This window comes from Kryptolebias marmoratus, linkage group LG24 (genome assembly GCF_001649575.2).
Source record: "Kryptolebias marmoratus isolate JLee-2015 linkage group LG24, ASM164957v2, whole genome shotgun sequence".
NCBI lineage: Eukaryota > Metazoa > Chordata > Actinopteri > Cyprinodontiformes > Rivulidae > Kryptolebias > Kryptolebias marmoratus.
Window position 1 is genome coordinate 7,751,247 of NC_051453.1, and position 11,846 is coordinate 7,763,092.

Below are 11,846 nucleotides of genomic sequence, written 5' to 3' on the forward strand. Positions count from 1 at the left end.
CTTTCATTTGATCTAGCTTCTTCATTTGAGACTGGAGCTTTGTTCCAAGTGAGACAATAAGGCACAAGACCAAGAAAATTACTCACAAGAGTGTGTTAAATGTTTCTGCTGCACAAGTTAAATATATGAGCCCTTCACTAAATAGTTAAGGTCATCATAAAAGCATTGGAACATTTTCTAAACTAAAATCTTAACACTCGCCTTTTGGAATGCTTGGAATTGTCTTTAACTTGTAATGCCATGGCTCTCATGTGAAGAATAATTAAACCTTATTGTGAAGGCTTTCAGAGTGACTGAACTTTTTCCACTTTTTAATCATCTTGGTGTCTGCTCAAAGCCCGTGAGTCTTCTGGTCATGGAATTGCAATAAAATGAAGACAAATGAAGACACAAGTGCTTGCTTTAAACGAGGCTGTAAAGTTCTGTTCATGTGACTGTGTTCAGCTTGTGGTTATTTCGTGCTTCGTGCAGGGGCAGTTTTAAACCAAACCATGACCAATGAAGACAATCTGATGAAAACTCACTTTCACCTGTGTTAGTCTTTAAAAGGCAAACGTTGCTGTTCTGTGGCGATTGGGATGAACGGATCCGTAAATAGTTTTAAAGGTCCTTCAAAATCACACTTGTCTTTTTATTTTTGGAATTTTTTTTATTTGTGAAGCCAAAGGTTTTAGACATGAAGCTGGGTCCTTGATGCTTTAATTACATAGACTGTTTTTAGATGCAAACAAGGCTTCTTTTATAAGTAAAAAGGGGGTATACATAAAAAAGCAAGAGGCCAAAATAACAAATTAAAAGTACTCTATGGAGTTTGTGGGAAAAAAATCATTTTTAAATGGCAAAGATATTAAAGAATTTGATCAACATAATACAACCAAATGTTCATCAGGTTTGCTTTTTTACAAGTACATACCCTTTTTTTTGACTTGATGCAAGAAGCCATGTTTGCAACTTTTGTATTTGTATTTTCAGATTTTTCACATAAGAAAGTGAACGATCATAATGACCTTGCAACACAAAAAAAAACTCATCCAATACCAATAAAACAACTTCAGACCAGACAACAGATTTAATTTAAGTTCATAGAAATCAAGCCTGAGTAAATAATTTAATGTAACTACTGAAAATTGTAGAATAAATTCGAAATATTGGTGCAGGAGGGCAGTGATGACAAAGAGCTTGATTGGTGAGACCTGCTTTCTAATAACAATCTGCAATATCTGGTGAACTTCAAGTTTTGTTTTGTTTTGTTTTTAAGGTTCTAAGAATATGAAAAAAGAGAAAGACAGGACTTATAACAGCTAAAAATAGCATGACGACAAACAGATTGTGTGAAAAGTCTCTGTTTTGTGAATAAATCTCATTATTATGCATTAAAATGTCATCTCAAAAATATTTACAAATTTGTGCAAAGGTTTGACTTTACTGAACTGATTTTAGTGGACCAGCATTTAACAAAATCATTTATAATTGTAAATCTTAGTGTATGAAAATTAAATCTCTTTTGTATTACAGAAAACCAGAGATATTTCAGAGCTCATAAAATCTGCAGGATAGTTGCTATTGAACATTTTATATTGTGAATAAAATCGGTTATAATTTTAGCCTCAATATAAGTATATACATTATACTTATAAGTGTCAAAAAATACAAGCCAATTTATGGCTGATGCAAAAGCCATCAGCTTTTTGTAAAAAGAAAAATCCATAAAATTGCACATGCAATAAAAATGTTATTTTTAGGACCATAACAGCCTTATAGGTTTTCTTACTCTAACACCAGAGAGCAAATGAAGACACTGAAACCACCCTTACACTTTTTATGTCTGCTGAAATATAGACTTTCTTCAGTGGTTTGTGAAACTTTTTGATACAAGCAATTTAGCATCAATTTCCCCTAAGTCACATAAAAACTAAAAGATTAACTAGAAAAGAAGCTGAAAAACGTTTGCAGCAAAGACACTGCAAAAACAGAAAAAAAGAGCAGAAGGACGGAGCAAAACAGGAGCTCTCATTAGCCGTATAAAAAGACACATGTGACACAGCAGCTGTGGCATTAAGAAAGAATGTGTCGCTCACTTGTTAAAATTAAAAATAAAAACATTTGTAATGTCAGAAAAATGTCTGAAGAAGTTGAAAAGAAGCTGCTGTAAAGTGAAGCTGACCGTGAATAATTCAGATATGAAGTGGCTCCTCCAAGAGATGGAGCATCTTCACTACAGGTGCAGAACTTTAGGTTGAACTCAGTGAAGATTGAAACGTTAAAGAGCTTAACAAGAACTCAGTACGACTCTTCTGCATCCCAGACACCACTTCTACAGACATTTGTGTCTTTCACATTGTTAAACAAAGGTGCAAAAGATCTAAATGACTTTTTTTGACAAAACTTTAACTTCACTGAAAATTGATCAAATCACAATCTTTGCTTTTTACATCCTCCTTTTTTGCTGCAAAGATTATCCATCCATCCATCCATCCATTTTCTTTACCCGCTTCTCCATTCCGGGTCGCGGGGAGCTGGTTCCTTGCAAAGATTATATTAGAGCATTTTTTGTATTCATGGGGATCACATTTTTATGGCAAAAGACATCCATGTGCAGTAAAATATGACAGTTTCCAGCCATAAAACATTCAGATCCTTTGAAGAAACACATTTAACCAAGATTCTACGCTCTGACATTTTCACTTCTTTTTTAACCAAATAAACAGTTAAAAATATTAAATAGTGTGTGATGGATGGATGGATGGATGGATGGATGGATGGATGGATGGATGGATGGATGGATGGATGGATAGATAGATAGATAGATAGATAGATAGATAGATAGATAGATAGATAGATAGATAGATAGATAGATAGATAGATAGATAGATAGATAGATAGATAGATATCTACTTGCTCAAGTTTAACTTTTTTTCAGTCATTTATACTACAGCTCAGTAAAACATTTATATGAGTACATGTTTAGTTTGCTCCTGGTGATTGATATAAGACAGGAGTTTCTCTGTACTCACGAGGTTTTCATAAAATCGTTCCTGTCATTCTTTTTTTTTTTTTTTGCACCTGATTTATTTGTTGGGGCTGGGGTCTGTCCCCGATCATATTTGGCAGGAGGCAGGGTACACCGTGAACTGGCCAGTTCCCACTCCTTCTAACAGCCAATTCAGAGTTTGTCATTAGTCTCACATGCGTGTGTTTGGACTGGTGGTGGAAAGCAGACACAGAGTGAACATGAAAACTGCCTTGGAAAAAGTCAAAACACAGAATAATGTATTGATCTATCAAGACACCACTGCATCAGTGCCAGTCGTACATATAATACAAATAAAGACTAACATGGCTGATACTGAGCTGTTTACTTTTGATGATTAGATTGTAGGTTTATAGATTAAATATTTGAGCCTTGTGTCAAATGTCCAAAGTGGCTTTATACACACACTTTAAGACTATATGGGCCTACTGGATAATGATCTATATGAATGATATGAATGATTAGACAGATTTTGTTGTTGTTGTTGTTGTTGTTGCAAGTGTTCTGTACACATCCAATGCTCAACAGAGCAGTAAACTCACCAGTATTATAAATATGATATTTGATCGTTTAAAGTGCACTAAAATATACAAAAGCTGCTCCGAATCTTCTTATTTCCATGAGCTGCTCAGTGGTAACTTTTACTCAATGGTATTGATCCACTAAACTAAGGCAGGATAGTCCCTTTTCAGCACAGCAAATACTGCCACTCTGTGTTCCCGAACAGACGTTACTGCCTCTGACCGCAGCTCCTCTCCTCTCTGGGAGGACACCCAGACTGCTCGAATGACTCATCGTTGACTCAGTATGTCACTATATCACTCAATACATGTATGGCAATATATTTCATCACAACATTTTTATCTTTTTTTTAATATAGAACCACTGAAGTGATGTGGTTTCAGCTCAGTTTTTTTTTATTATTAACACAGAAATTTACCTGTGGGTCATGAGTTAATATAGCTTTTTCATCCCTTTTGGAATCTTTACACGTGTTATGATTGATATATTTCTAGAAGAAAGTATCAGAATTTGTGTCTCAGAGGGTGGTAGCTCCTTAGAATTAAACTCCCATGCTTCCACTGCTTTTAAAACATCCTAAACTTCTGTGTGCTGAGGGATTTTTGGTCTTTAATTTTTTAATGAAAGGCATTTTCAGATGTCATGCTTTCCATATTCGGTCCAATTAAAAAGAGGTTTAAATGCAAAGTGTTTTTCAAAACTAGTTGATTGAAGCCAGAATGTACTTTTTTGTGTCACCACTGCAAACTGATCATTTCTCAGTATCTAAAGGAAAACCACAGCCTGAGAAAGTAGAAAATTGTCTTACTCAGAGTTGGACTAAAACTGCTGTATGTTAAAAAAACGACATTAGTGATCAGAGTTTTAAAAACATTATTGTTACACAGAGAGACAAAACAGTTACAAACTAAATAAGTCTTGGTCAGCATCCTGTTTGAGTTTGACTGATCCTGAAGCCACGGCAGAACTGTTCAGCACCTGCGTTCAGTTTTTGCAAAGATTCATTAGAAATTTATTACAGTCTTCCCGTTTTGCGTCGTGAAACGTCAATTCAACCGGATACTAAACTGGTCTTAACTTTGTGTCGCAACCTTATTTTTTTGTATTTCGCCAAAATAATGACTGAAACTTAGAGAAAAATCTTTGTGTTTTGTTTTTTTATTATTTATTATTGTTATTTTAAAGAGTCTCAAGCTTCTCGATAGTTTACAAAATGCGCATTACGCATGTGGAAATTCCTGGAACGTCTCTCAAAATGGCTTGATTCATTTCATTCTGGTTGCTCACGGAGTTTTTACATCATGCTACTAAAATGATGCCGTTCACGTTTAGCATATTATATGACTTTCTAAGAAGTTTCACAGGACATGCGGCTGGCTGGCACCCTGTGAGTCATGGCTGTGTTTGCCAAAGTCCCTCTTAACTCGCAGTCTTTGAAAGCACCTCTGGTTTCAGCTGCTGTCCCTAAGCCAGAGGTCTAAAAGTTAAAAGGCTGAGATTTTTTTTTAATTTTTTTTTTGATGAATGATAGTCGATATCATTTCCTGTGAATCCCAGATGACCGGAGCTTGTATTATTGAATTAATCCCTGACGTGCTCGGAGGCAGGTGGAGAAAACAAAGACAGGACGAGAAGGAGGACCATTACGCAGGTTGTCATGACATCACCGTGGGCTGGCTATAAAGCCGTGAGGACTGATGCTGACAGTTAGAAGAGCAGCTGAGGAGCTTTGAAGAAAAGGACGCAGCCGATCTTATTTGCAACAGCTGACTGGCTGAAGCTGCCGTCCATCCTTCCGAAGCGCAGAGGAATCCCTGGAAGACAGCGAGACTTGACAATATGAACTTGTCCTACGTGGTTGCGTGTGGACTTTTGGTCACCCTGCTTTCAGAAAGGATGGGAGCAAAACCATTAACTCAAGCCCAGCAGAAGGTAAGTCTCTTGTAATCGCACATTTGGATGTTGGAAGCTGAGTTCTGAGTGAGCAGCTGTTTTATGGTGCATGCTCAGGTCTGTTATTTTACGCATCATGTTTCATCGTTTTAGTTGAGTTTAGTTACTCAGCAAAGATATTTTTCCACATTAGAACTCTTAAACTTTCCCACAAACTCCCTGTCTCCCCTTTTAACCTCTGTTTTATTCCACATGGAAAGAAAAGGCTTTACTTTCACTGACACTCACCATATTTTATACTCAAACATTATTTGTCACTTTAGTATTTATGGGAGCTGCATAAAATGAAAAATAAAATGTTTTGAAACATTTTATAGTCAACGTAACTTTACAAGATAATAAACTCTAAATTGCACACTTTCCCCCCAGGTTATTTATCTCAGTAAAACTGCAAATTACTGATTAGTTTCGTGCGTAAAATCGTGCGTAAAATGTATGGCATGCATAATTGTTATGATGCGGTTATTTGTGTACATCTCTAAAGCTAATGAAGGTGACACCACAGTTTAGAGAAGAAGACCGTGTTTCAGGCACCTGTTTTACAGCCTGTAGACTTTATCTAAGCGCGCGGTCCAAATTAAAAAAAAACTTTCGGAATGTTACGGGGAACATCGCAGATTTCTTTGAAGTTTGAATCTAACCACTGCGGCATTATTTGAGCTTCTTGCCTTTTTTGCCAGAACCACTTCTGAACACAAATAACCCCCCAGGGATCTTCGTATTAATTGCCAAGGCATTTCCCTCTTGCCTGACGCTCATTTAAATGTTTATATGTTCAGTATCAAGTTGAGGCTTACATCACATACTGGTAAAATAAGTAGCTTCTTTGTTCAAACAAGCACCAGAGTTATCTATTTTTTTTATCATAACCAGATCTCTTTGCACAACATTATTTGCCCTTGGGGATACAATGTTTATCTATTTTCCTTTTAATCCTCCAGTCGCTCAAAGATTTGCTGGGTGAGGAGCTGGCAGAGTTTCTTGATTCGGAGGAGAGGGAGAGGCGGATAGACGCCGTGCGCTCTCGGATGCGGTTACTGCGGGATTTACGCACGGACACCAAGGCCAGAGGGGTGTGGGCTCGTCTCCTGAACGACCAGTCCGCCACCAGGAGGCACAAGTCGGGCAGCAAGAAAGGGGGGTCTTCGTCGCGGAGTGGCTGCTTCGGACACAAGATGGACAGGATAGGAACCATCAGTGGAATGGGCTGCTAAGGCTGGGAGCAGCGCAGCGATGGTGAGTGCACCTTACAGTCCTGCTTCTCATCACCTGGAGCACAGAAAGTGAGTTATGGGTGATGTTAAAGAAGTGAGACAAGTAGATTTGAAGAAACAGAATGGAATAAATGAGAAATGTGTGATGTGACCAGAGAGAAAAGGAGATAAGAGGGTTTTGGATAGTTTATTTTCTATTATCATTATTTTTTTTATAAAGGTGATAAATGTGAAGTGGAACAAAATATAAATAACTCGTTTTACTTTTCAACCAAATGTATTCAATTAGTTTTAATAAAAATCTGTAGAAAAGAGCGATAAAAGGTATTAGGGAAACATAAAATTGAATGTTTATTTTAGGGAAGGATATCCTTTACATTTATAGATAAATTCGAAAAAATGCACTTTTGGTATCAATGCCATGCAAGGCACGATGAAGTGATAATCATGACTAGCTGTTGTGTAATAAACTCTAATTTGAAGCAGAGTTAAAAGAAATCCACATCCACATCTAGGGTAGGATGAAAGTCATCTACTGTCTTTATGTCACAACCCATTGGACAAGTTGATAGATTTTGTCAGATTGCTGAAGCCATCAAGGTTCATCAAGGTGGGGTTATTTCCAAGAAAGAGAAAGTCTTCTAGGAAAGTCCTCATGAACTGATGTGAAATGAAGTGTGGAAAGCGATCCTGGACTTCAGAGAGTCCGCTGTTGTATTTCTGCACATAATCATGAACAATCCCATCTGCTTCATCTACAAAACAGCAGCATAAATCATGATTAGGAAGAAAAGACAAGAAGAAACAAAGAAGGAAGGAAGTGGGGATGCAGACACACACACACATATGCTTGCACATTTGTTCAGTCTCTTGAAAACAGAGCATCCTGGAGTGGTCAGGATCCTTCTGGAAAAGCCATTTTCTCGACCCAAGTGTTTTGACCAAAAATAAGGAAGGGGTACATTGGTGAATGAAGTAATGCGGAAGCTAGGTGACACACAATTAGTCCTGAGGGTTGTGGCCTTTTTGTGGTTGTGGTGAGTTGAGAAAGCCTGATGGTGATTTTGTGACTAACACAGGCGACTATGTAGCTCATTGGTCAATATCCAGAAATGTGAAGGTTTGTGTTTGCTGTGTGTTCAGAGTAAAAGGAGTCAGAATTAGTTACTGAAAATTAAACTGACAAGAAAGTTTGGAAATTTCCAAGATGATGAACTGCTGATGAATCCATAACATTCACAGAATGAGTAACATGTCATGTCTCTGACGATCAGTCTAAGTTTTTCTTCTCCTTTTTTGTTTCTTTTTTTTCTCTAGATCTCTGGACGATGGGTTGGACAACACGAGCTGGATTTGTTGTCCCCTTAGGAAAAAGTGACAAGCATTTGGGGTACGAAAGTGACCACAACCAGCATTAATAAAGACTGAGATGCTACAAAATCCTCATAAATATACATAGTAATTATGCAGGTAAATACACATAAATGTATACCACGCAGAATGGTCTACAGATAGACACATATGCATTCTACAACATTGTGGAAAATGGTGTAAAAACAAGAAACCGCAAAGCTGTACATTGCTGCTGCTGCTGTACACTCAAGTACATCATCTTCCCCTGCATAAATGTATTTATGTTTAAAAATATTTATATGTTTATAAAAAGAGATATTTATAAAAAAATGACTTTTATTTATGTAACATTTTCAAAATGAATGCTGACTGCAGATCGATTCTGTTTGTTACCTTTTTTTTCTTTTGTCTTACACGAATGTAAAATGTTTTAAAAAACTGATAAAAAGAACCTCTATGTGCACTTACATGCCATTTGCTGGGTGTCTGTGTTTTATTGAAGTTGGTCAATTTTAGTCACTGAACATTTTCTAGTTTTACTTTAGGTGAATTTTGGGAGGCATGTTTGACATATTTAATATCAACCAAAAGGAAAATCAACGTGTGTTTTTCTAGCAATTTTTTTTTTTTCATATTTCTTTGGTTTATCCTGCATTCAGCTTTTGTGAGATGCAAAAGTTCATCAATCAGCAACTTGAATAATACGGATTTCAACCCTTGATCTGTATTTAGATGCAAAAAGCTCATGAAATGGGGAGATTTTGCATTCTACAGTTATAATTTCTGTATTGTGATTTAAAACCTAACTCCTAAAAAGCAAATCCAGTCTGTAAAAGCATCAGTAGCCTGAAGCAACAAACATGGACCATTTCATCACCCAGCCACCAAGCAAGACTTCTCTACAAGCCAAAAGAAAACTATTAATGCTCATGGCCAATTTCGTAGCATCATTAAACATAACGTATCAAAAGACCTGAAGCAACCACCGAAAAGAAAACATAAATACTCATGCAGGCAGAAGGAGAATGTGCTAGAAGCAGAGACACTAAACCTTACTGCTGGGAGGTCAGAATGCACCACCTTTTAAGTGTAATCCTTCAAAGAATTACCATTCAGTACTGTATGATGTTTGTAGATTTATAGTGTAGAAGAGATGGAGCATTAACTTTACAAGTTTTATTACTGCAATATTTAAAACTTGGATCCACACCAAGGCTTTACTGGCTCAGCTTCAACTTATATGACGGCGGTAATGATAATTAATGTCTCTATTTAAGTGGTGCTTTATCTTAAAGCAGTGTTTCCAAAGCAAGAGGGGCGTAAGAGAAGACCGTGTAGGGAAAAGAAATGCCACAAACATGCAAGACTTTTAAAGAAACAAGCATGCAACTCAAGAAGACTACACAGAAACATATAAGAGCGAGTCTATAGAAGTGTTTGAGGAAAATGTGATAATAAAATAGCTATAAGTTTCTGAGAAAGGATGCTCCAGAGTCTCATAATAACCAAAGAGGTGATGGGAGACTCTGCTTTTATTGTGTAGGAATAATGTCAGAGATGTAAAACCTTATAGATCAATATTTATGCCAGCCATAAACTATACGATTAAAAGCCAGGAATACAAGGTCCATGTTGAACTGCAAATGCATGCATGTCCTTTTTCTATATTGGAACAAAAAATAGCTTTATGCAGCAGTTGTTCACAGTTTGCACTCCCTGCAGTAGAGGGAAATAAGAAATTATAAAACTGTAAAGTCTGAAACTGAAACTGAAAAGACTTTACATCATGGAAAAGTTAATCTGTGGCAACTGGGATCATATTGTTGTAATAATAAAATTCTAAAATTTTAGGTTGATTTTATTCATATTTCTTTCTCTTTTTATTTTATATGGTGCAAATTTACAGTGTGATTAAACACTTAACACAAAAAAGACCAAAAAAAAAAAAGGACAGTTAAAAGGCTCTGAGGACACAAAGACCCTGCTGCTCTAAATGAATAAATTTTCTTTTATTTGTGATCGTGCTGCACAGTGCAGATGATTTGTTTATGTATTACTGCTGCCCTGGTACTTTGTATTAAGCAGTAACTCAGTAATAAAATGTTTAGCTCCATTAGTGATGATGTTGCCACCGGTGAAAATCATTGACATTTTAGGAAACATTACCATGGCTTTATGACTTTAAATCTTAATATGAGCAGTTTTGGGTGGTTGCCTGGACATAATGTGTTTGCCTTCGATAAAAATAAAAAAAAAACACCCCCTCTGGATGAGTCTGTTCCCTCATTAATGCTTTCATATATATATTGGATGCACATGATTTAATCCTCCCCTGCAACACAGCAGAGGATAACAGGTGTGGGAGGATGTTCTTTGAGGAGGAAAATTGCTTTCTGCACTCGTATATTTATGCAAATTCATCTGAGGCCCTCTAGTGGAGCCAAAAGGGACTGCTGGTGTCTTTTCACTGCACCGAGATGCTCTAACCCTCTTCTTAGAAACAATTTAAAATCACTCTAATTTGAATAAGTAGATTTATTGTGATAAACATATTGATAAAGAAGTAAAGTCATAGCAACACTGAAACATATAAATATATATTTATCCCCTGAGGGAGGAACCACAGTTAGGTTTTCTCCACAGAGAGGGATCAGTTCTCCAGAGAAATCTCACAGCATTCAGCATGTTGTGGCAAAACATAATGACGACTGTTTACTTCCACTTGAAATCAGAGTTCACATTCAGCCTGGTTTACAAAAACTCATAAAGCGATATAAAAGTTAACTTTTTGAATCAAAGCAGCTGAGGCTCCACTGTGAGTTTGAGTTGTAAAAAGCAATGCTGCCTCTGTGTGGCGTTGTGGGCTAATTACCTAAATTTGCTGGGACTCAGCTGTCTGGCACAGATTTGATAAATATTGGTAATCCAAATATTTAGTTTTGTTTGCCTAAAATGTTGTCCTCTAAATCGTTCTTATGTAAGCAGTGACAAAGTCATATTTCTATTCAAACATACAAGGAGCATTACTGATTGTCTTCATTTGTATATTTAGACTTTGGACCACTTACCTGTTCAGCACTGGCCCAGGTCTTTGAGCTTGTACTTCTTTATCATCACTCATTTTTAGAGAATCCAGAGAATCATGATGGGATTGATCTAATCTTTGAAAACAGACTTCTGCTGACCACAGTACATCTTGAGGATAGCCACCAGCTTATCAGAGGGAGCTCACGACACCACAGTGATTGTAGCGCAAACAAACAGTTGTCTTTTAGAGATTTTTAACAGCAGTCTCAGCTCAGGTGTTGTTCCAGTCTGGTTTAAATACGCCGTTGTGCAACCGATGCTGAAGAAATCCAATCTTGATTCTTCTGTTCTTTCAAATTTTAGGCCTATTTCAAAGCTTCCTTTTTTATCAAAGGTTTTAGAAAGGATTGTTTTTATTCAGTTGCAGTCTTTTTTTAACACTCACAGCATCCTTGAAAAATTTCAATCAGGTTTTAAAACTCTCCACAGCACTGAAACTGCACTTTTAAAGGTATTTAATGATCTTTTATTAGCTACAGATGCAGGCGACTCAGTTATTCTCCTCCTTTTAGATCTGACAGCCGCCTTTGATACAGTTGACCACAGTATTTTGCTCTCCAGACTTGATTTATGTGGTATCAAAGGCTCTGCACTGGACTGGTTCAGGTCTTATCTGTCAGATAGGAGTTTCTCTGTAAATATCGGAGAATTTACTTCCCCCTCAGCTCCCCTCACATGTGGAGTAC

General features: G+C 36.9%; 1 protein-coding gene across 1 annotated transcript; it reads left to right on the top strand.

Annotated features, from left to right (window-relative positions):
• The first annotated feature begins 5,252 nt into the window (after nucleotides 1-5,252).
• On the top strand, nucleotides 5,253-8,547 carry nppc (natriuretic peptide C). Its single transcript, XM_017413399.3, has 3 exons — nucleotides 5,253-5,485; nucleotides 6,448-6,742; nucleotides 8,038-8,547. Exons 1-2 carry the CDS (start codon nucleotides 5,393-5,395, stop codon nucleotides 6,718-6,720), a joined length of 366 nt encoding a protein of 121 aa, XP_017268888.1. The 5' UTR covers nucleotides 5,253-5,392; the 3' UTR covers nucleotides 6,721-6,742; nucleotides 8,038-8,547.
• Nucleotides 8,548-11,846: the final 3,299 nt, after the last annotated feature.

Bases quoted from the DNA above. Each gene is read 5' to 3' on its own strand.
- nppc (XM_017413399.3), top strand. From the start codon at position 5,393: ATGAACTTGTCCTACGTGGTTGCGTGTGGACTTTTGGTCACCCTGCTT. The intron at 5,486-6,447 runs GTAAGTCTCTTG...TTAATCCTCCAG, and splicing joins TAACTCAAGCCCAGCAGAAG to TCGCTCAAAGATTTGCTGGG.